Source organism: Triticum aestivum, chromosome 1B (assembly GCF_018294505.1).
Source record: "Triticum aestivum cultivar Chinese Spring chromosome 1B, IWGSC CS RefSeq v2.1, whole genome shotgun sequence".
Taxonomy (NCBI): Eukaryota; Viridiplantae; Streptophyta; class Magnoliopsida; order Poales; family Poaceae; genus Triticum; species Triticum aestivum.
In genome coordinates, this window is record NC_057795.1 from 401,294,046 (window position 1) to 401,320,252 (window position 26,207).

General features: G+C 48.0%; 1 protein-coding gene across 1 annotated transcript in view; it reads right to left on the reverse strand.

Annotated features, from left to right (window-relative positions):
* Positions 1-2,902: 2,902 nt before the first annotated feature.
* The window catches only part of LOC123127357 (uncharacterized), a 33,830-nt gene continuing 10,525 nt past the window's right edge, over positions 2,903-26,207 (reverse strand). Inside the window, exon 2 of the mRNA XM_044547011.1 lies at positions 2,903-3,705. Within this exon, the coding sequence (XP_044402946.1) occupies positions 3,157-3,705 (549 nt within the window). The 3' untranslated portion in view covers positions 2,903-3,156. The remainder of the gene's footprint in view (positions 3,706-26,207) is intronic.

Here is a 26,207-nt window from a genome sequence, read left to right on the forward strand (position 1 = left end):
ACAACAGTGGTTGTTTATACATACTGAACACACAGCAACACTCAAAGAACAGCTAGCTAGAGCTCAAAGCAAATACAAAGAGTTTGCAGATCGCAAACGAACTGACAGACAGTTCATCGAAGGGGAGATGGTCTATCTGAAACTCCAACCCTATGCACAGTCTTCAGTGGTCAATTGCCCCTCCCCGAAACTAGCCATTAAGTATTTTTGCCCCTTCAAAATCCTCTCCAAGCTTGGTCAAGCAGCATACAGACTGGAACTGCCGCGTGGGAGCCTTGTGCATCCGGTTTTCCACATCTCTCAACTGAAAGAACATGTGCCTGATCACACGCCGGTGTTCACTACCCTGCCAGCACCGCTCGATTTGTCTGATCCGGAGATTCAACCTGAGGAAATTCTGGATCGTCGACTGGTCAAGAAGGGCAATGCAACGCACCTTCAGGTGTTGATCAAATGGACCAAGTTTGCCGCAGCCGACGCTACGTGGGAGGACTACCAGGTGCTCCGTTCCAGGTATCCGAATGCACCAGCATGGGGACACGCTGGCGTTTCAGGGGAGGGTACTGTCAGTACCAAGGCACTGACGACAGTCAGGGACGGCGGCAAGCAGAGGACAGGAGAAGAGGGCGGGTAATTCAAGTTGCAAGTGGGCCTTGGGTGCGTGTGTGGGCGTTGAGTAGTGGGTCGGCCCGGCCTGTAATCGAACTGTGCATATATAAGCAACGGTCGACTTCTGTAAGAAGGCATCGATCATTTGAAATGAAATTCTGAATCTTATCCTCTCGCTGCCTTCTCCTACCTTCCTACCTCGCTCTCCCGATCTAGGTCTTCTCCTCCATCTCCGATCACTACTCCGGCGAACCTCGCCGCCCCTAGGACGTGACACTGGGCTCCATAGAGCCCGGTATTCAAAAAGTGGAAAGAAAATATTTAGAAGTTTCAGATATATAAAACTTCCAAAAATTGTAAGCTACACATAAATGTCAAATTTGCAGCTCCAAGAAAAGCAAAAGATGCACGTATATTGATATTTTGTATGTACATACTACACATCTTTATGCACATGCAGATTTTTTGAAGGTTTAAAAAATATATATTTTAAATAAAAAGAGCTCCATGTAACCCGGAATCCATTTTGACTTCTCGGATTAAAAGCACAATATTCCGCTTTGCAAATAGAACATGGTAAATTTAGACTAAGTGTTTGACCCACAAGATTGATCTTCAAAAAAAAAGGCAAGATGAAATTATTCTAATTATTACATGATCTGAGAATGCCGACCATTAACTTTGTATCGGTTTCTCCCATAACAATATTAACCAGAAGCCTAGTGCTGTTTGGTGTGGAAAATTCAGTTGAGTCTTTCTGCTGAGAAATCGCAAATATCAGAGTGCATACAGCACTTCCAGTACACAGAAGAATTCCGGAGACCTGGGTTTGTTTATCAACGAAATCGAAGTCCACATGTAGCATACGGGTGTCAGCAGTGCGATAACACCAGGTAGTTTCAAAAACCAAAATATCAGAACATGTCATCAATTGTGCACTGATAGCAGAGGGGTTGTTGATTTAGTGAGTAAATCTAATAAGGATTGCATCTACAGAACCAAAAGACATCGGTAAAAACCGTAGGATAAAGTTATACTCCCTCCGTCCGGAAATACTTGTCATTGAAATAGATGTATCTAGATGTATTTTAGTTTTAGATACATCCATTTTCATCCATTTTGATGACAAGTATTTCCGGACGGAGGGAGTAGGAACCAACAAGGTAAACTACGATCCTTCTCACGGCAAGTAGACAAGTGCACCAATCCATCAATAATTGTCAGTCTTCAGTGCAAAATGATCCACCACCAGCACTGAACACTGAATATTCACATGATTAATTGGCCCAAAACAGTGGAAATGTCTTGCCCAGCATTCATCTCTACAAATCGTCATCGCCAGACGCCAGGTCTCCAAACCCCGACATCAAGCATAAGTTGAAAAACACAAACGTTACAGAGCTTCTTACCCTTCCAGGTGCAGCGGCAGCTGCGAAAGCCTATTTCGAGAGGTGCAGCGGCAGCTCGATTTTGAGATAACTACAGCGTTCAGATTGCAGTCTGTCAATAGTCTACAACACACGGGAAATATTACAAAAAGATGTGTACCATTGACCTGAAAGATCAATCAACTATGGTCAACCATGCGATGAGTTCTACAAGTTCTTGAAATTAGGCCAAGATAAAACTGGCATACAGCAAAACCGTTCAGCTTAGCAGAGCAGGCACTGCGGTTGGCATGAAAACCATAGCATTGCATGTAATGGGATGCAAAATGGGGAATTAGCGCTCTAATTAGGAATCCCACTGTCACAACATTCTACATGAACTCCATCTATGCAGCATAACGCAGTTGCATACCAAGTGATTCAAGGTTTGGAGGGAGCGGTATCTTCAGGAGGTGGGCAGCAGAGTCCTTGGGGTTGATTGGGCAACAGTAGCTTGAGCAAATTTCAAATGTGTGTTTCAAACTGCAATATCAGTCCTCATGGAGCATGGCGTGCTTAGAAGACGCTTAAACTCGCCCTTGATCATCAGAACTGCAAGCCTGGACCTGCTCCAAATAGCTAGGCCGACACAATATTTCCAAATGACCAGTTACACTGATAGGATCCAACTATGTATACTTGAGCAAAATAATGCAAAATAAAATCTAGCTTCATTTATGTCAATTATAAACTGATCTTGCAAGTTGTATCTTTGCCTAATTCTATTGATACAGTGAAGGTTATAAATACATAGTTAGGTCAACACGTTGCTTAACATTTACATTATTAGCATTCTACAAAGGACAGAGAGCTAACTGAAGATGTTTTTTCATGTATATGCACGCAAGAGAATTTAAGAATCTAGCTAAAAGTAACTGAGAACCATCTGAGTTCCCATTTGGTATTAAGGAAACATTGTTAATCCCCATAGAATACTTCTTCCAAGCATAGAAGTAAGCTTCAGCTACTTTCTAGTTACAAAAAACAATATTGTGTCAGCTACAATGATATATGATTGGGTTACACAAATGACTAACAATTCCCAACAACAATGGGGCATCTTGGTTTTACTCTAGCGAGAAAGTAACATTCTCTGGTCCAGTTTTCTTCTTCGGCCTAGTCAAGCCTCATCAGATTGAGGGTTCACCTTATTGCATACCAATGAAGGAGGGAACCCCATGATGTAAGGATAGGAATGGTAAGAGTGAGTGACAGGACAGAGCTTATTCAGCTTTTCTGTTTCAAAGCAGTAGGACATGAACAAGCAAGAATCCTGATTCATCTCAGAAAAAGTAGAAAAATACACAAAGCCACTGATAATCGCCACAATATTGAGAGCAACATCACCATCCAGACCATCCTGCAGCGAAATTGTCTTGTCCAGGATCCATTTATCAACACCGTCATCGTCGGGTCTCCAGATCCAAACAACAAGCATGAGCTTAACTGCGCAGACCAAACAGAGCTTCCCATCCTTGGTCTCACCAGGCTTAAATTCCCCTTGCCCTTCCATATGCAGCGGCGGATTGATTTCTGAGAATTGCAGTGTGGCAGTGTTCAGCACACGGATATTGGATCCGCTTGTAAATGTCCAATAAACAGACCCATTCACCATCGTACCACCCAAACCATCGTCCGGCGGGCTGGCATCCTCCGAAAACGGGGAAACCTGCCACTCTCTGGTATCTGATGAGAACACGGCAGCTTGCGCCCCCCGCCTTTCATGAGCGACAGAGACAATGCGGAACTGCCTGTGGCATTCAGAGGCGAGCATGTGGAACTCAACGTACATGTCGCTGCAGACCTCCTCCGGTGGCACGGCGAAGAGATCCAGAGCCCGTGTGAGGGGATCGTAGACGGCCATTTTCTTGATTTGCCAGTTCACGAGAATGACATATCCATCGCGGCAATCTTCTATTGTCCACTCCGGATCGGGGTCGTTATCGTCTTCAGGGAGCAGGGTAAAAAAGACATCGGCGCCGCGGATGGCGGCGGCGTGGTCCACGTCGGAGCGGCGGCGGGTGGGCGCAAAGGCTGGCAAAGCGGGGTCGTGGATGTTGAGGAAGATTCCTAGGAGCTGGGGTGGGTGGAGGTCGCGGAACCGGCGGCGGAATGCAGGCGACGAGCGGACGGCGCGGAGGAAGGGACTGCAGGTGAGGGAGGCGCGGACGAGGCTCGGGAGGGAGGGGAGGCAGAGGAATACCTCGCCCAGAAGGTCGTCGCCGAGGGCGCATATGGTGGTGGGAGTGGGTGGCGGGGATTTCTTCTTCTTCGGAGGCGGCAGCGGCGGCGGCGGCGGCGGCGGCAGGGATTGCTGAGAGGCCATGTCCCGCACTGGAAATGAGTGAAGGAGGCGGCGGCGCTCCGTTTTATTTCAACACGTAGGAAAGCAAAGGCCGTCATCTCAGAGAAAAAAAAAGGGGGCGGGGGCCGCAAGCCCATTAAGGGCCAATTCTTTTGTAGCTTCTGGCAGCTTATTGTGAAAATAAGCCAGAAGCCCAAAAGAACTCGTTTGGGGGTCTTGGCTTAACTTATTTTCACAGCGTCCTCCTTCACAATGAAAATAAGCTGGGGGTGGAGCTCCTTCCCGCAGAAGCCCACTTAAGATGAAAGGGTATATTTTGTTGCCATTGTTGTTTGCACATTTTACAGAAGAAATGCCACCGCTCAGCCCCTGGCCAGTTTCCCTCGATCCCCCGAGAAAAACGATTCGCTCGTCCTCTCGCTCGCTCGTCTCACCGGGAGAGGCGCACCCAGCGACAGAGAAGCTAGGGTTCCTCCCAAGCCAGCCGCCGCCGCCGCGGCACCGCCGCTCTCCGTCGATCCAGCCCGTCCCTTCGGCGCCGCCAAGATGGACGGCGGGTAGGCCACCCTCCGCCGCTGCACCTTCCTCTCACGCCTCACTGGGCAACACACCTTCCCCATCTGCCTCCAGCCTTTCAAGTTGCTCCGGTCGATGCCCCACTCCGGCAGCCGCATCCAGCTCCACCTGTGGACCAGGGCGACCTCCATCTTATCCCCCCACTGGTTCCTTCTCAAACCTCCACTCCCACCCTCTCCTTCCTCCCATCCTCCCAGTCTGCTGTGACATGCTTCAATTTGGATGAGCCATTTCGTTCTCTTTCTAGTAATCATGGTCTGTTAGTGATTAGTGAGCCACCTGCAGATCTGCTAGTGATTTGGATGATATGATTCAGAAATTGATGCGAATTCCAGCTGTGCCCAAGGGTATTACAGACTATTCACTGGAAGCATGAGAAAATAAGCCAAACGACGGAAGCTAAAAAGAACTGGATGGCTTATTCTCATGGGCTTATTTCTATGGCAGCTTCTCTGAGGCTTATTCCCATCGCAGCTTATGGACGCTTATGGATAAGCTGCATCTCAAAAGAACTGGCCCTAAGCCCGTAACCACATAGGCTTGACTGGTTCGGGGATAAGAGCATCTAGAGCCGACCCGTAAAAAAAAATCTAGAGTCATGTCGTGCACTGGAAATGAGTAAGAGCATCTCTAACAGACCCTTTATATCGCCCCTGAAAGGATTGATATAGTTGACTGGGGGGGGGGGGGGGCTGTGAATAGGCAACTAACAATTTTTAGCTTTTCTTATCAATTTCAACTTTGCATCAAAGTAGGTTGTCTAGATATGCAACTAGATGAGCAACCTATATGATGCAATAACAACAAGCACACAAGCAAGCAAGAGATGCAACACGAAGTAAGCTTGCACAAGTAAAGGTGAGAGATAACTAAAAGGGGAACCGATGAAGACGAGGATGTGTTACCGAAGTTACTTCCTTTTAAGAGGAAGTACGTCTCCGTTAGAGCCGTGTGGAGGCACAATGCTCCCCAAAAAGCCACTAGGGCCACCGTATTATCCTCACGCCCTCACACAATGCGAGATGTCGTGATTCCACTATTGATGCCCTTGGAGGCGGCAACCGAACCTTTACAAACAAGGTTGGGGCAATCTCCACAAGTGAATTGGAGGCTCCCAACGACACCACGAAGCTTCACCACAATGAACTATGGCTCCGAGGTGACCTCAACCGTCTAGGGTGAGAGTAACAAGATCCGCTAGGGATTAGTGGGGGGAATCAAATTTCTCTTGGTGGAAGTGTAGATCGGGGCCTTCTCAACCAATCCCGAGCAAATCAACAAGTTTGATTGGCTAGGAAGAGAGATCGAGCGAAAATGGAGCTTGGAGCAACAATGGAGCTTGGGGGGTGAGGGGGGGAGAGGTAAGTCAACTTTGGGGAAGAAGACCTCCTTTTATAGTGGGGGGGGGGGGACAATCCAACCGTTACCCCCCAAAACAGCCCCGCAGAGGGCGGTACTACCGCAGGGGGCAGCGGTACTACCGTTGGGCCCAGTGGTACTACCGCTCCCCCTTGCGGTACTGCCGTGCAGTTTGGGAGGGCAAGAAGGTGAGCAGGACTTGGATCCCGTGTGGTACTGCCGCGGTGGTAGGGTGGTACTACCGCTTCTACTGCCGCTGCTTAGTGGCGCACAATCCGACACGAGAGGCGACCCCCTCGAGTCGAGGCGGTAGGAGCCCGGTACCGCAGCGGTACTACGGCTAAGGACCCCTAGGCGGTACTACCGCTGCGGAGCGGTACTGTCGCCTGTGGCTCTTGAGCGGTACTACCGTTGGGACCAAACCAAGCTCAAAGGAAGGAGAAGAAAGCTCCATCGAAGCGGGAAGGCTCAGGGGGGGGTGCAAAGAGGATGTGTACGTGTTGATTCCACCCTAGCCTTACCAAAACGGACCCCCTCTTGATAGTACGATGACTCCTATGAAACATGTCCACCAAAACAGAGACGAAAGAGCTACACCATCTTTGATTAGAACTCGAGGGGAAGGAATCGTCTCGTGCCAAAGGATGAATCTCTGAAATGCTCAAAGCACACGATTAGTCCGCAAACGTGTTGTCATCAATCACCAAAACTACATAGAGAGAGATATGCCTTAACAATCTCCCCCTTTTTGGTGGATTGATGGCAACCAGGGATTTGCACAACAATAGGACATGAAAGTAAAGATAAATTCAAAACTACAAAATATAGACGGGCTCCCCCTGAATGTGTGCACCTAATTATAGGTGCCTTTGGAATGCAAGGCACACACATTAGGATCAACACTCCCCCTATATTTTATAGTCCAACAACCTAAGCAGATGGGTACATGTGAGCAGGGTATATAACAGGATAAGCATGCAACTCACAAGATACCAAAGTACTTGATGGACATAGATAATAATGGATAAGGTAGCATATGTCTCACACCATATGAACTGGAACAGGGTCTCACAAGCACCAAACCAAACAAAGCAAACCAAACAAAGCAAACGACGAGAGAGAAAACACAACTCGGCAATGACATAAATCCCTAGACTCTCTCCCCCTTTGGCATCGAGACACCAAAAAGGCAAAGAGCGTTGCTACGGCTCCAGATGACAGCAAACTGAGGATCTCGTGTATCACATCCCAGCGGGATCGTCTGCACCCCCGTCATTGGTAGGAAACTGCTCGGTGTCTGAATCGGTCCACGGGCAGTGCTGTTGAACCCACTCCTCCTCATCACTGATCCTTCCCTCAGATCCGCTATTAACAGTTGCACCCAGCTAACGCATGAGCTCCTTGTGATGGCTCCGGGCCTTCTTCTCAGAGACATGAGACATGTACTGGCCATGAGACTTCTGCAGAAAAGTTTCTTCATCTTGCGCTTGATCTTCTTTGCCCAAGAGGGCTCCACTCCGGAGGGCTCATAGTCCTCATCATCATCGGCCTCAGCCTCGTCCTCGGTCTCCATGCCAGCAGCTGTAGATGGACATCCAGACTTAGGAGCTGGGGTGCCCCAATTATCCTTCTTCCTCAGACGCTTGATCTCATGAGGAACCAACTCTCCTGTTTCTAGCACAACCCTAGGATAGACATGTGCCCAGGCCTTCTCATAGATCGGGCACTTGCGCTCAGAAACGACATAGAGAAGTTCAGACCACATGACATGGGAAATGTCCAGGGACTCGCCAGTGTTTGTATCCTTCTCACGTTGGCAGAAGAGAAGCATGTCCACTAGATAGGAGTGGACCATATCCAGATTCCCGATATGAGGGAAGAGAGTCTCGCGGAAAATGCGATGAAGGATGCCCAGAAAGGCAGGCAACTCATAGGTCTCCTTCTCAGTCACGGGGTGAATCTTCACAATACAGAAGGGCCAGAGGGCTTGCTTGTGAGTGGAGGTAGCATTGCGGTGAGGGCGGAAGCCAACTGGAGTCTCAAGCCCATGATCTTCCACCCCAAGTAACTCCATGAAGGCCTTCCACTTGACAGAAAGTAACTTCCCATTTGTCATCCAAGTCAGAGTCCTTTCTTCATCAGCCCCCAGATGGACAGTGGCATAGAATTGAGCCACCAAATCTGCATCAAAGTCCTTGTTGAACTACATGATTCTGAGAATGTTCAGCTGAGTGCACATTTGAATAGCTTCACCAAAGTATTCAGGGTCCTTCTCCATAGCATCTGTGTCGATGGAACGCATATCAACATAAAGATTCTTCTTAGCCTTGATCACATCAAAGTAGATGGCAAATTGAAAGCGGTTCCAGAACGGGCGGTTGACCAAAGTGGGTTCTTGGTCTTCCGCATAGGGGATGCGGCGACGCCTTTCCCAGAATTCCTTGGCAGTCATCTCAGTCACAGTCTTGCCCCTCGGCTTTGGCTTGTTGGCAGGCTTCTTCTGAAGTTGAGGCGGAGGTTGAGCACTTGAGGAAGCACCCGTTGTCTCAGAGGTACGGTAGCGCCTTGACGTTGAACGTCCGGGGTTGACACAACGGGCTTGCTGCTCAGGATGTTCATCACCCGGACCAAACACACGAGCAAAAGAAACAACATGAAAGAAAGAGCATAAGCCTTCAAACAAAACAACATGGATCAAAAAGTGGTAGGAAAAAGATGGAATAGGGCATCCAGCGGTAGTACCGCGACCTAGGAGCGGCAGTACCGCTTGAGAGCGGTAGTACCACGACCAAGGTGCGGCAGTACCGCAACCAAGGAGCGGCAGTACCGCAACCAAGGAGCGGCAGTACTGTCACGCCCAATATGCGACCCTATCCAAAAGGAACTCGAAGGTCCCACCAAGGATAGACCCGCATATTGAAACGCTTTTGCAAGGTGAATATCATTACATCAACATTACATAATAGATGGGGATACATACATAAGGCATACAATGCCACACGAATACAACTTCACAATACATAAGATCAACATCCGACTACGGATGAAACACAAACAGAAACTCAAATGACATCCACCCTGCTAGCCCAGGCTGCCGACCTGGAACCTATCCCCTGATCGAAGAAGGAGCAGAAGAAGAACTCCAAGACAAGCAAACATCGCTCTCACGTCATGATCATCGCGAAACCTGTACCTGCAACTATTGTTGTAGTAATCTGTGAGCCACGAGGACTCAGCAATCCCATTACCATGGGTATCAAGACTAGCAAAGCTTAAAGGGAAAGGAAGGGGTAAAGTGGTGAGGTTGCAGCAGCGACTAAGCATATATGGTGGCTAACATACGCAAATAAGAGCGAGAAGAGAGCAAATGGAACGGTCGTGAAGCTAGCAATGATCAAGAAGTGATCCTGAACTCCTACTTACGTCAAACATAATACAGAAACCGTGTTCACTTCCCGGACTCCGCCGAAAAGAGACCATCACGGCTACACACACGGTTGATGCATTTTAATTCGAATCTGGTGTCAAGTTATCTACAACCAGACATTAACAAATTCCCATCTGCCTATAACCGCAGGCACGGCTTTCGAAAGATTATACCTTGCAGGGGTGTCCCAACTTAGCCCATGATAAGCTCACGCGATCAACGAAGGATATACCTTCTCCCAGGAAGACCCGATCAGACTCGGAATCCCGATTTACAAGACATTTCGACAATGGTAAAACAAGACCAGCAAAGCCTCCCGCTGTGCCGACAAATCCCGATAGGAGCTGCACATATCTCGTTCTCAGGGCACACCGGATGAGCCAGACGTCGGGTTGGCATAGACCCTGGTTGCCCAGGGGGCGCCGGACATCGCTCGGTTTGGACCAACACTTAGACAAGCATTGGCCCGGGGGGGGGGGGCTAAAATAAAGATGACCCTCGGGTTGGTCGACCCAAGGGAAAGGTATAGGTGGTGGTGAGGCAAATGGTAAAACCAAGGTTGGGCCTTGCTGGAGGAGTTTTATTCAAAGCGAACTGTCAAGGGGGTCCCATAAATCACCCGACCGCGTAAGGAACGCAAAATCTGGGAACATAACACCGGTATGATGGAAACTAGGGCGGCAAGAGTGGAACAAAACACCAGACATAAGGATGAGTCTTCCACCCTTTACCAAGTATATAGATGCATTAATAATATAAGAGATATTGTGATATCCCAACAAAATCCTGTCCACCATGGAGAAATCTTCAACTTCACCTACAACTAACAACGCTATAAGAGGGGCTGAGCAAAGCGGTAACATAGCCAAGCAACGGTTTGCATAGGAAAGATGTCAAAGGTTAGAGGTGTTGTGGAACGTTGCAGAAAATTAAATTTTTTTCTACGGTTTCACCAAGATCCATCTATGAGTTCATCTAAGCAACGAGTCTAGGGAGAGAGTTTGCATCTACATACCACTTGTAGATCGCGTGCGGAAGCTTGCAAGGTGATGATGTAGTTGTACTCGACGTGATCCAAATCACCGATGACCAGCGCCGAACGGACGGCACCTCCGCGTTCAACACACGTACGGGACGGGAGACGTCTCCTCCTTCTTGATCCAGCAAGGGGAAAGGAGAGGTTGATGAAGATCCAGCAGCACGACGGCGTGGTGGTGGATGCAGGGCGTCACAGCAGCAGGGCTTCGCCGAGACTACGAGGGAGAGACGTAACGGGGGGGGGGGAGGTGGAGGCGCCAGGGGCTGGTGTATGAAGTCCCTCCTCTCCCCCACTATATATAGGGGTGCCAAGGGGGGGCGCCGGCCCTAGTAGATGAGATCTACTGGGGGGGGGGGGGGCGGCGGCCTAGGGGAGGTTTCCCTCCCCCCCAAGGCACCTAGGGGTGCCTTCCACCACTAGGACTCCTCCTAGGGGGAAACCCTAGGCGCATGGGCCTATAGGGGCTGGTGCCCTTGGCCCATGATGGCCAAGGCGCACCCCCTACAGCCCATGTGGCCCCCCGGGACAGGTGGCCCCACCCGGTGGACCCCCGGGACCCTTCCGGTGGTCCCGGTACAATACCGATAACCCCAAAACTTGTCCCGATGCCCGAAATAGCACTTCCTATATATAATTCTTTACCTCCGGACCATTCCGGAACTCCTCGTGACGTCCGGGATCTCATCCGGGACTCCGAACAAAATTTGGGTTTCTGCATATACATATCTTCATAACCCTAGCGTCACCGAACCTTAAGTGTGTAGACCCTACGGGTTCGGGAGACATGCAGACATGACCGAGACGCTCTTAGTCAATAACCATCAGCGGGATCTGGATACCCATGATGGCTCCCACATGCTCCTCGATGTTGTCATCGGATGAACCACTATGTCGAGGATTCGATCAAACCCTGTATGCAATTCCCTTTGTCAATCGGTACGTTACTTGCCCGAGACTCGATCGTTGGTATCCCAATACCTTGTTCAGTCTCATTACCGGCAAGTCACTTTACTCGTACCGTAATGCATGATCCCGTGTCCAACACCTTGGTCACATTGAGCTCAATATGATGATGCATTACCGAGTGGGCCCAGAGATACCTCTCCGTCATACGGAGTGACAAATCCCAGTCTCGATACGTGTCAACCCAACAACTACTTTCGGAGATACCTGTAATGCACCTTTATAGTCACCCAGTTACGTTGTGATGTTTGATACACCCAAGGCACTCTTACGGTATCCGGGAGTTACACGATCTCATGGTCGAAGGAAGAGATACTTGACACTTGCAAAGCTCTAGCAAAACGAACTACACGATCTTTTATGCTATGCTTAGGATTGGGTCTTGTCCATCACATCATTCTCCTAATGATGTGATCCCGTTATCAACGACATCCAATGTCCATAGTCAGGAAACCATGACTATCTGTTGATCACAACGAGCTGGTCAACTAGAGGCTTACCAGGGACATAGTGTGGTCTAAGTATTCACACGTGTATTACGATTTCCGGATAATACAGTTATAGCATGAATAAAAGACAATTATCATGAACAATGAAATATAATAATACTTTTATTATTGCCTCTAGGGCATATTTCCAACAGTCTCCCACTTGCACTAGAGTCACCAATCTAGTTACATTGTGATGAATCGAACACCCATAGAGTTCTGGTGTTGATCATGTTTTGCACGCGAGAGAGGTTTAGTCAGCGGATCTGCGACATTCAGATCCGTGTGCACTTTGCAAATCTCTATGTCTCCATCTTGAACATTTTCACGGATGGAGTTGAAACGACGCTTGATGTGCCTGGTCTTCTTGTGAAACCTGGGCTCCTTTGCGAGGGCAATAGCTCCAGTGTTGTCACAGAAGAGTTTGATCGGCCCCGACGCATTGGGTATGACTCCTAGGTCGGTGATGAACTCCTTCACCCAAATCGCTTCATGTGCTGCCTCCGAGGCTGCCATGTACTCCGCTTCACACGTAGATCCCGCCACGACGCTCTGCTTGCAGCTGCACCAGCTTACTGCTCCACCATTCAACATATACACGTATCCGGTTTGTGACTTAGAGTCATCCAGATCTGAGTCGAAGCTAGCGTCAACGTAACCCTTTAGGACGAGCTCTTCGTCTCCTCCATAAACGAGAAACATGTCCTTTGTCCTTTTCAGGTACTTCAGGATATTCTTGACCACTGTCCAGTGTTCCTTGCCGGGATTACTTTGGTATCTTGCTACCAAACTTACGGCAAGGTTTACATCGGGTCTGGTACACAGCATGGCATACATAATAGATCCTATGGCTGAAGCATAGGGGATGACACTCATCTCTTCTTTATCTTTTGCCGTGGTCGGTGACTGAGCTGAGCTCAGTCTCATACCTTGTAACATAGGCAAGAACCCCTTCTTGGACTGATCCATTCTGAATCTCTTCAAAATCTTATCAAGGTATGTGCTTTGTGAAAGACCTATGAGGCGTCTCGATCTATCTCTATAGATCTTGATGCCTAATATATAAGCAGCTTCTCCAAGGTCCTTCATTGAAAAACACTTATTCAAGTAGGCCTTAATGCTGTCCAGAAATTCTATATTATTTCCCATCAGGAGTATGTCATCTACATATAATATGAGAAATGCTACAGAGCTCCCACTCACTTTCTTGTAAACGCAGGCTTCTCCATAAGTCTGCATAAACCCAAACGCTTTGATCATCTCATCAAAGCGAATGTTCCAACTCCGAGATGCTTGCACCAGTCCATAAATGGATCGCTGGAGCTTGCATACTTTGTTAGCGTTCCGAGGATCGACAAAACCTTCCGGCTGCATCATATACAGTTCTTCCTTAAGATGCCCGTTAAGGAATGCTGTTTTGACGTCCATCTGCCATATCTCATAATCATAGTATGCGGCAATTGCTAACATGATTCGGACGGACTTTAGCTTCGCTACGGGAGAGAATGTCTCGTCGTAGTCAATCCCTTGAACCTGTCGATAACCCTTAGCGACAAGTCGAGCTTTATAGATGGTAACATTACCATCCGCGTCCGTCTTCTTCTTAAAGATCCATTTGTTTTCTATCGCTCGCCGATCATCGGGCAAGTCTGTCAAAGTCCATACTTTGTTTTCATACATGGATTCTATCTCGGATTTCATGGCTTCAAGCCATTTGTTGGAATCCGGGCCCGCCATTGCTTCTTCATAGTTCGAAGGTTCATTGTTGTCTAACAACATGATTTCCAGGACAGGGTTGCCGTACCACTCTGGTGCGGAACGTGTCCTTGTGGACCTACGAAGTTCAGCAGTAACTTGATCCGAAGTACCTTGATCATTGTTTTGGTTTTCCTCTTCAGTTGGTGTGGGCATCACAGGAACGGTTTCCTGTGCTGCGTCACTATCCCGCTCAAGAGGTAGTACTTCATCGAGTTCTACTTTCCTCCCACTTACTTCTTTCGAGAGAAACTCTTTTTCCAGAAAGCATCCGTTCTTGGCAACAAAGATCTTGCCTTCGGATCTTAAGTAGAAGGTATACCCTACAGTTTCCTTAGGGTATCCTATGAATACGCATTTTTCCGACTTGGGTTCGAGCTTTTCAGGTTGAAGTTTCTTGACATAAGCTTCGCATCCCCAAACTTTTAGAAACGACAGCTTAGGTTTCTTTCCAAACCATAATTCATACGGTGTCGTCTCAACGGATTTAGACGGTGCCCTATTTAAAGTGAATGTAGCTGTCTCTAGAGCGTATCCCCAAAATGATAGCGGTAAATCGGTAAGAGACATCATAGACCGCACCATATCCAATAGAGTGCGATTACGACGTTCGGACACACCGTTTCGCTGAGGTGTTCCAGGCGGCGTGAGCTGTGAAACGATTCCACATTTCTTTAAGTGTGTACCAAATTCGTGACTTAAGTATTCTCCTCCACGATCTGATCGTAAGAATTTTATCTTTCGGTCACGTTGATTCTCCACCTCATTCTGAAATTCCTTGAACTTTTCAAAGGTCTCAGACTTGTGTTTCATTAAGTAGACATACCCATATCTACTCAAGTCATCTGTGAGAGTGAGAACATAACGATATCCTCCGCGAGCCTCAACGCTCATTGGACCGCACACATCGGTATGTATGATTTCCAACAAGTTGGTTGCTCGCTCCATTGTTCCGGAGAACGGAGTCTTGGTCATTTTGCCCAAGAGGCATGGTTCGCACGTGTCAAACGATTCATAATCAAGAGACTCTAAAAGTCCATCGGCATGGAGCTTCTTCATGCGCTTGACACCAATGTGACCAAGGCGGCAGTGCCACAAGTATGTGGGACTATCGTTATCAACTTTAAATCTTTTGGCATCTACACTATGAACATGTGTAATATTACGCTCGAGATTCATTAAGAATAAACCATTGACCATCGGAGCATGACCATAAAACATATCTCTCATATAAATCGAACAACCATTATTCTCAGACTTAAATGAGTAGCCATCTCGTATTAAACGAGATCCTGATACAATGTTCATGCTCAAACTTGGCACTAAATAACAATTATTAAGGTTCAAAACTAATCCCGTAGGTAAATGTAGAGGCAGCGTGCCGACGGCGATCACATCGACTCTGGAACCATTCCCGACGCGCATCGTCACCTCGTCCTTTGCCAGTCTCCGTTTATTCCGCAGCTCCTGCTGTGAGTTACAAATATGAGCAACGGCACCGGTATCAAATACCCAGGAGTTACTACGATTACTGGTAAGGTACACATCAATCACATGTATATCAAATATACCTTTGGTGTTGCCGGCCTTCTTATCCGCTAAGTATTTGGGGCAGTTCCGCTTCCAGTGACCCTTCCCCTTGCAATAAAAGCACTCAGTCTCAGGCTTGGGTCCATTCTTTGACTTCTTCCCGGTAACTGGCTTACCAGGCGCGGCAACATCTTTGCCGTCCTTCTTGAAGTTCTTCTTACCCTTGCCCTTCTTGAACTTAGTGGTCTTATTGACCATCAACACTTGATGTTCTTTCTTGATTTCAGCCTCTGCTGACTTCAGCATCGAGAACACTTCAGGAATGGTCTTTTCCATTCCCTGCATGTTGTAGTTCATCACAAAGCTCTTGTAGCTTGGTGGGAGCGACTGGAGGATTCTGTCAATGACCGCCTCATCTGGGAGGTTAATGTTCAGCTGGGTCATACGGTTGTGCAACCCAGACATCTTCAGGATGTGCTCACTGACAGAACTGTTTTCCTCCATCTTACAACTGTAGAACTTGTCGGAGACATCATATCTCTCGACCCGGGCATGAGCTTGAAAAACTAGTTTCAGCTCTTCGAACATCTCATATGCTCCGTGATGCTCAAAACGCTTTTGGAGCCCCGGTTCTAAGCTGTAAAGCATGCCGCACTGAACGAGGGAGTAATCATCAGCGCGAGACTGCCAAGCATTCATAATGTCTTGGTTCTCTGGGACGGGAGCGTCACCTAGCGGTCCTTCTAGGACATATTGTTTCCTGGCAGCTATGAGGATGATCCTCAGGTTCCGGACCCAGTCCGTATAGGTTGCTGCCATCATCTTTCAGCTTGGTTTTCTCTAGGAACGCGTTGAAGTTCATGTTGACATTAGCGTTGGCCATTGATCTACAAGACATATTTGCAAAGGTTTTAGACTAAGTTCATGATAATAAAGTTCTAATCAAATTATGAACTCCCACTTAGATTAGACATCCCTTTAGTCATCTAAGTGTTACACGATCCGAGTCGACTAGCCCGTGTCCGATCATCACGTGAGACGGACTAGTCATCGTCGGTGAACATTTTCATGTTGATCGTATCTTCCATACGACTCGTGTTCGACCTTTCGGTCTCCGTGTTCCGAGGCCATGTCTGCACATGCTAGGCTCGTCAAGTTAACCCTAAGTGTTTTCGCTGTGTAAAACTGTCTTACACCCGTTGTATGTGAACGTAAGAATCCATCACACCCGATCATCACGTGGTGCTTAGAAACGACGAACTGTAGCAACGGTGCACAGTTAGGGGAGAACACTTCTTGAAATTTTATAAGGGATCATCTTATTTACTACCGTCGTCCTAAGTAAACAAGATGCATAATACATAATAAACATCACATGCAATTATATAGTTGTGACATGATATGGCCAATATCATATAGCTCCATTGATCTTCATCTTCGGGGCTCCATGATCATCTTGTCACCGGCTTGACACCATGATCTCCATCATCATGATCTCCATCATCGTGTCTTCATGAAGTTGTCACGCCAACGACTACTTCTACTTCTATGACTAACGTTTAGCAATAAAGTAAAGTAGTTTACATGACGTTATTCAATGACACGCAGGTCATACAAAAAATAATGACAACTCCTATGGCTCCTGCCGGTTGTCATACTCATCGACATGCAAGTCGTGAATCCTATTACAAAGAACATGATCTCATACATCACAATTCATCATTCATCACAACTTCTGGCCATATCACATCACATGATCAATCGCTGCAAAAACAAGTTAGACGTCCTCTAATTGTTGTTGCATCTTTTACGTGGCTGCAATTGGGTTCTAGCAAGAACGTTTTCTTACCTACGAATCACCACAACGTGATTTTGTCAACTTCTATTTACCCTTCATAAGGGCCCTGTTCATCGATTCCGCTCCAACTAAGGTGGGAGAGACAGACACCCGCCAGCCACCTTATGCAACTTGTGCATGTCAGTCGGTGGAACCGGTCTCACGTAAGCGTACGTGTAAGGTTGGTCCGGGCCGCTTCATCCCACAATACCGTTGAGCAAGAAAAGACTAGTAGAGGCAAGTAAGATGACAAAATCCACGCCCACAACAAAGTTGTGTTCTACTCGTGCAAAGAGAACTACGCATAGACCTAGCTCATGATGCCACTGTTGGGGAACGTTGCAGAAAATTAAAATTTTTCCTACGGTTTCACCAAGATCCATCTATGAGTTCATCTAAGCAACGAGTCTAGGGAGAGAGTTTGCATCTACATACCACTTGTAGATCGCGTGCGGAAGCTTGCAAGGTGATGATGTAGTCGTACTCGACGTGATCCAAATCACCGATGACCAGCGCCGAACGGACGGCACCTCCGCGTTCAACACACGTACGGGACGGGAGACGTCTCCTCCTTCTTGATCCAGCAAGGGGGAAGGAGAGGTTGATGAAGATCCAGCAGCACGACGGCGTGGTGGTGGATGCAGGGCGTCACAGCAGCAGGGCTTCGCCGAGACTACGAGGGAGAGACGTAACGGGGGGAGGTGGAGGCGCCAGGGGCTGGTGTATGAAGTCCCTCCTCTCCCCCACTATATATAGGGGTGCCAAGGGGGGGCGCCGGCCCTAGTAGATGAGATCTACTGGGGGGGCGGCGGCCTAGGGGAGGTTTCCCTCCCCCCCAAGGCACCTAGGGGTGCCTTCCACCACTAGGACTCCTCCTAGGGGGAAACCCTAGGCGCATGGGCCTATAGGGGCTGGTGCCCTTGGCCCATGATGGCCAAGGCGCACCCCCTACAGCCCATGTGGCCCCCCGGGACAGGTGGCCCCACCCGGTGGACCCCCGGGACCCTTCCGGTGGTCCCGGTACAATACCGATAACCCCGAAACTTGTCCCGATGCCCGAAATAGCAGTTCCTATATATAATTCTTTACCCCCGGACCATTCCGGAACTCCTCGTGACGTCCGGGATCTCATCCGGGACTCCGAACAACATTCGGGTTTCTGCATATACATATCTTCATAACCCTAGCGTCACCGAACCTTAAGTGTGTAGACCCTACGGGTTCGGGAGACATGCAGACATGACCGAGACGCTCTCAGTCAATAACCATCAGCGAGATCTGGATACCCATGATGGCTCCCACATGCTCCTCGATGTTGTCATCGGATGAACCACTATGTCGAGGATTCGATCAAACCCTGTATGCAATTCCCTTTGTCAATCGGTACGTTACTTGCCCGAGACTCGATCGTCGGTATCCCAATACCTTGTTCAGTCTCGTTACCGGCAAGTCACTTTACTCGTACCGTAATGCATGATCCCGTGTCCAACACCTTGGTCACATTGAGCTCAATATGATGATGCATTACCGAGTGGGCCTAGAGATACCTCTCCGTCATACGGAGTGACAAATCCCAGTCTCGATCCGTGTCAACCCAACAGCTACTTTCGGAGATACCTGTAATGCACCTTTATAGTCACCCAGTTACGTTGTGACGTTTGATACACCCAAGGCACTCTTACGGTATCCGGGAGTTACACGATCTCATGGTCGAAGGAAGAGATACTTGACACTTGCAAAGCTCTAGCAAAACGAACTACACGATCTTTTATGCTATGCTTAGGATTGGGTCTTGTCCATCACATCATTCTCCTAATGATGTGATCCCGTTATCAACGACATCCAATGTCCATAGTCAGGAAACCATGACTATCTGTTGATCACAACGAGCTGGTCAACTAGAGGCTTACCAGGGACATAGTGTGGTCTAAGTATTCACACGTGTATTACGATTTCCGGATAATACAGTTATAGCATGAATAAAAGACAATTATCATGAACAATGAAATATAATGATACTTTTATTATTGCCTCTAGGGCATATTTCCAACAAGAGGTTCATGGCAATATGGGAGGCTTGATAAACAGGTGATAGGTAGCGCAGCAAAGCGATAGAACGAAGCAACTAGCATAGCAATGATAGTAGTGAGATCCAGGGTAGCGGTCATCTTGCCTGAAATCCCGCAAGGAAGAAGAACGAGTCCATGAAGAAGACGAACCCACGAAGACGAACCAAGCATAGACGAAGGAATCCTCACGATCGTTACGAAACAGGAACTATCGAAAAGAAGCACAACATAGTAAACACACCACACATATACAAGACATGATGCATAACAAAACATGATGCAAGACAAGACTACATGAAGCTACTCATGGCAAGAGATGATGCATACAAGAGCAACACATCAAGGCAAGTTTAAATGAGGCCGGGAACAACATATAACAATTTCGGTAAGTCCTCATATGCATATTTCGAAATTGGTCCAGATCTGAATAAAACTTATGTTCAAGTTGTTAAACAGGAAGTTAAGATGCACCAAGATGATCTACACGAGATTCTAGTCAAGTTACAAATAAAGTTCATTTAGTTCGGAGCTACGGCCTAGAAGGTATGAGCAAAACAAGTTAAACATGGCATTGATGCAAAATGCACCCAAACATCAAGCAAACACCTCAAAACAAGGATGCAACATGATAATATGAAACTACATGCAAAATCAAGCAAGTTTCATATAGAGCACACTCAAAACGGAGCAACGGTTCAACACATACACATGAAACAAGTTATAGCAACAATCTGTCCAAAACAGCAACTAGGCATCTTGCAAGCACCAAAACAACATGCTACAGGACCTCAACATGAAAACAAAAGACATGGGCATGATGTACAGGTAAAGCATAACAAAACATGAACACTGAGCTATCTCCAGAAATCGCTAGAACATGCTCAAACACACATGGTAAGATTGCAAATAATAACAGTTCAGACTTTGCAGAAAATAACATCAGGTTGCAATGTTTAGAGCTATCAAACAACATGTTACAGGAACTTATCATGGCAAATAAAGGCATGTCATGAACCTACTAAATGCATATATCAAAAGTTTTACTGACCATGAGCCAAAAAAGATCAGAAAATATAATGGCACCCACGTAAACATGGCAAGTTATATTACAGATTCAAACATGGCAGAAACAGAATTATGAAGTCATGTAGATGAGCTTGTACCACTCACCACAGAGAAAAAAATGGCATGGCAAGGCAACCAACAGTAAGAAGGCATGTTTGTGAATCTAAGCATGGCAAGATTAAGTCCATAGAGTGCATGGAACACTAGCAACAATCATGGAAACAACTGAACTTAATGTTAACAGGCTGACAACAACATTATCAAGCAACTTTGGCGCAAGATATGAACAAGCTACAGCAAGCTATAAATGCAACCAGGGGCATGGATGGATAGAGCATGACATGTAAATCAAAACATATTTAGTGAACATCTCCAGATTATGCATAGAATGATTTGTAGCAGCAGGTTTATATAGCATCACGAAATAACAGATTCAGCCTAGCAAAATAGCAACAGCAAGTACCCTACTTAACAAGCTCGATTCACTCACCACAAGTCATTGCATGACAATATAATCATAGCATCATCAAAAAGACATGTTTATGTAACAAACCAAGGCAAGAACAAGTTCATAGCATGCAAGGATCAACTATAACAACCTTGGCAAAATTGAATAACATGTAAACAATCTGTCAGGAAACATTTTGAAGCAAAAGTAGATCACGCAAATGACATGCTAGACTACTCCATAATTGTAAATAAGGGCATGAATGGATAGACAATAACCACATGTTCAAAACATTTTTACTTAAGTATCTCAAAATATGCATGGATCTCTCCGTAGCATCAAGTTTACATGGCATCAAAATAACAGCAGAACAGGGACTAAAATCAGTAACATCACGATGCCTAGTTTGCATGCTTGTGCTAGTCACCACATTGATCACAAAAATACATGGTAAGCACCTCTGTAAATAAGACATGGCATAGATCAAAACACATGAAGACACCAACCTCATAGGATGCACACATCAATCATGGCAAAAATGACAAATGAGCTCGTTCTGTTAACAGACAGCAGAAAACATCATGAAGCACTCTTACAACGATGATTCAGGCATCAAAATGAGCTCAAATGAATATGATGCAATGTAATGAAATGATGTACTCATCGAGGCGAACAATTTGACATATTACACGCACAAAACGGAGCTACGGATGCAGAGATACAATGTGATGAACATGGCATGATAATACTGAAATATTTGGGACAACAGATTTTTGGAAGAAAAAAAAACACGTGCGCGGGATAACTATATGACGCACGGGGCGGAGGATAGGGGGATGCTCACCCACGGGCTTCGGCCCAGAATGAAGGAGAGGCCGGGCGGGCCAAGGGAGATGGGCCAGCTGGGCCTGGATCTGGGCCAGGGCGGGAGGTGCGGATCGGGCTCCTCCCGATCCCGCACGACGGCAGCGCGCGCGATCGCCGGAGAAGGGCGGCGCGGCTAGGCGCTGGGCGACGGGGTGACGGGGCTGGAGGAGACAGGCGGCGCGGCGCGACCGGCGGCGGAGCGGAGGGAGCCGGCGGCGCCGGCCGGGGCGACGAGCGGGCGGCGGCGCTACACGGATGGCCGAGACGGCTCTGGTCGGGGGTGGCCAGGGCGCGGCTGCCGGCGAGGGAGTCGACGCGGGGCTCCGGCGGCGGAGGGCGGCCGGCGCCGGAGAGGAGGCGGGGCCGGCGACTTCGGGCGCAGGTGGCGGAGCACTCCCGCGGGCGACTCCGGCAAAGGCGCGGGCGAGGACGCGGGCTGGCGGCGGCGGTGCGTCGGGCCGGGCAGTGGCGGGATCCGGGCCCGCGCGGGTCCAGGACGGGCTCCGCGGGCCGGCGGCGGTGGGAGAAGAGAGAGCGGGCCGGCGGGGCGATGTGTCAGTGTCCTATTGGACGGGGGCGACGGGCGGACATGTCCGGCCGGGGGCGGACGTGTCCGGCACGGAGAGGGAGGAGATTAGGGTTTTGGGGGAAAATCATCCGCGAATTGGACGGGGAGGGCATATTTATAGATAGAGGGAGCTAGGAGAGTCCAAATGAGGAGCGGTTTTCGCCCACACGATCGTGATCGAACGACCGAGAGCATGGAGGGGAGTTAGATGGGTTTTGGGCCACTTTGGAAGGGGTGTTGGGCTGCAAAGAGAGAGGGGCTTTACGGTTACCCGGTTAACCGTTGGAGTACCAAACGACCTCCAAATGGCACGAAACTTGACAGGCGGTCTACCGGTGGTATAACAAGGCCGCTTGGCAAACCTCGGGCCATTCCGAGAAAGTTTAACACCCGCTCACAACGAGAGGCAAAAGGGGAACGCCGGAGGGCATAGGAGCGCCGGATTGCAAAACGGACAACGGGGAAAATGCTCGGATGCATGAGACGAACACGTATGCAAAATGAAATGCACATGATGACATGACAATATGCAACACGCAAACAAATGACATGGCAACGACAGCAAATAACTGGCAGACACCTGGCGCATCGAATCCGGGGCGTTACAAGTACCGCTCGAGCGGTAGTACCGTGCCAGATGAGCGGCAGTACTGCTCTAGACGGGGAACGCTGGTTCCCTACTGCCGTGGGCAGATCCGGCACTACTGGTGATGCCAAATTAAAAAAATTACCTACCAAACTTCAATCCACAAGGTCTAGATGCCATCTCCAACCTACTCAAGCCTTGACTTAGCCAAAAATCGAGCAAAGCAATGCCTATTGCCCCTGACAACTAGATGTGAAATCTAGGCAAAAGGAGAACGGGAACGGGGGCAATACCGGCATTCATGGCAAGAGGACGCGGTGGGGATCAATTCCACCGAAGGAACTAGAGAGGCACGACACGAAGACGGCGGCCCGCCGAAGCCCTCCTGCGGTGAGGCGTCCCTGGAGCGACGAAGAAGACGAGCGAGTGGAGCGAATGGGTATGGGGGTAGAAAAGCAACTCCCCCTTCCCCAACATAACCCCCCACGCCCGCCCCGGAGCGGTATTACCGCTGTGGTGGGCGGTAGTACCGCTTGATGATCATCAGTGGTAGTACCGCGCACCCAGCGGTAGTACCGCTCAGCCGCAAAAAGCCTGGCTCAAAAAGGCTTAGCTCACAAAAAAAGACGACTAAACACAAGAGCAAACACACAAGCAAACCAGGCAAAAGAAGGCGAGAAACACACTCCTCTCCAAGAGAGGGCGGTGGCCAAGGCCACCTATGTTTGAGTTCGAAGGTATGGCACCGCGAAGATTTTAACCTTGGGCCCATGACCAAAACTCATCTTTGAAGCACAAGTACCATAAAAAATGGCTAATGTGAAAGAGTTTGATTAGTTTATGCATAATGGGGGAGGGAAAGTTCATTGAGAGAATAACACTCCCCCTATGTCCATGCCTACACCTAGACAAGAATGCATGATGAGTATGGTGGGGTGTGCAAGGGTTCAAACCACATTGCTCGAATCAATGATATTTAGCCCATGCCTTAACTCGTGAAATCTTGCTTCATCCAAGGGCTTTGTGAAAATATCTGCAAGGTTATCTTGAGTTTGATATACATGAGTTTGATCTCCCTTCGCCTAATGTGATCCCGGATGAAGTGATACCAAATCTCAATATGCTTCGTCTTGAAGTGTTGCACCGGGTTGAGAGGGATCTTGATGGCACTTTCATTTTCACACCAAAGAGGCACTTCGTCACAAGTGACACTGTAATCCTTTAAAGTTTGCCTCATCCATAGGAGTTGAGCACAACAACTAACAGCAACCACATACTCTGCTTCGGTGGACGAGAGAGATACACAACTTTGCTTCTTAGAAGACCAACTCACTAAAGAGCAACCAAGTAATTGGCACCCTCCGGAGGTGGACTTCCTATCCACTTTGTCTCCCGCCCAATCTGAATCTATGTAGCCCAAAAGATCAAAGTTGGATCCTCTTGGGTACCATAAGCCACAGTTTGGGGTATGAGCCAAATATCGAAAGATTCGCTTGACCGCCACAAAGTGGATTTCCTTAGGTGCGGCTTGAAACCGTGCACAAATTCCCACACTCAACATGGTATCTGGTCTAGATGCACAAAGGTAAAGCAAGGACCCAATCATGGAGCGATATACCTTTTGATCCACCGCTTTACCATTGGGATCAATGTCAAGTTGGCATTTGACGGGCATTGGAGTGGAGGCCGGCTTGACATCACTTAGCATGAATCTCTTGAGCATATTTGGCTTGGTTGATGAAGGTTCCTTCTATTCTTTGCTTGATTTCGAACCCGAGAAAGAACTTCAACTCTCCTATCATAGACATCATGAACTTTGAGGTCATGAGAGCGGAAAATTCTTCATTGAAAGCTTTGTTAGGTGAACCAAAAATAATATCATCAACATATAGTTGGCACACAAACAACTCCCCTTTGACCTTCTTAGTAAAAAGAGGGGGGGTCAATTTTCCCGATTTCGAACCCACGATCTTGTAACAACTCCGTAAGATGCTCATACCACACACGTGGGGCTTGTTTAAGGCCATATAGCGCCTTGTGGAGTTGGTACACATGATCGGGGAAATAGGGATCCTGAACCCTGGGGGTTGTTTGACATACACCAACTCATTAATGGGACCATTAAGAAAAGCACTCTTCACATCCATTTGTTGCCACTTGAAATTATGATGAGAAGCATAAGCAAGCAACAAACGAATAGATTCAAGGCGAGCAACGGGAGCAAAGGTTTCACCGTAGTCGATACCCTCAACTTTGGAGTAGCCTTGTGCCACCAAAGAGCCTTGTTGCGAACAATGATCCCATGAGCATCTTGCTTGTTCTTGAATATCCACTTGGTTCCAATGACATTATGATTCCCGGATGGCCTTGGCACTAACTTCCATACTTGGTTGTGCTCGAAGTTGTTGAGTTCTTCATGCATGGCATTGAGCCAATCCGGATCCTCGAGCACCTCATAAACCTTTTGGGGTTTGACACAAGAAACAAACGCGTGATGTTCACAATGGTTTGCTAATTGTCTACGAGTGCTTACCCCCTTTCTTAGGCTTCCAACCACATTCTCCATGAGATGACCTTTGGTAGTGAGCTTGGAAGCGATCTTCGCGGCACGACGCTCTAATTCCTCCTCGGATGTGAAAAGAGGAGGGGTTACTTGATCATCTTGAGCGTCGTCTTGAGCTTGTTCTTGATCTTGACCTTGCTCTTGATCATGAACTTGCTCGAAGGGGAGAACTTGACCTTAGGCATCATTTGGTGGTTCACCACCATCTTGAGGTTGATCTTGCCCTTGATCTTGTTCACGAGATTGAGGGCCTTCACTTTGTTCTTCGGAAGCGTGTGGGTCTTGGGTTGGTGATGGCTCCACTTGAGTGGAGTATTGTCCTTCTCCTTCAGCCACAAGGGGTTCCTCAATGGATAGGATATGACCAACACCCATTCTTCTTATGGCTTGGGGAGGAATTTCATCACCTACATCATAAGTACCACTTTGCTCCACTTGGGAGCCGTTATTCTCGTCAAACTCCACGTTACACGTCTCCTCAATGAGTCCGGTGGACTTGTTGAGGACACGGTAAGCATGAGAGTTTGTAGCATAACCAACAAATATGCCCTCATAAGCTCTAGCCTCAAATTTAGACAAACGAACACCTTTCTTGAGAATGAAACACTTACACCCGAACACCCAGAAGTACTTGAGGTTGGGCTTGTTACCGGTAAGTATTTCATAAGGAGTCTTGTTCAAGCCTTTGCGGAGGTAGAGCCGATTGGATGCATGACACGCTATGTT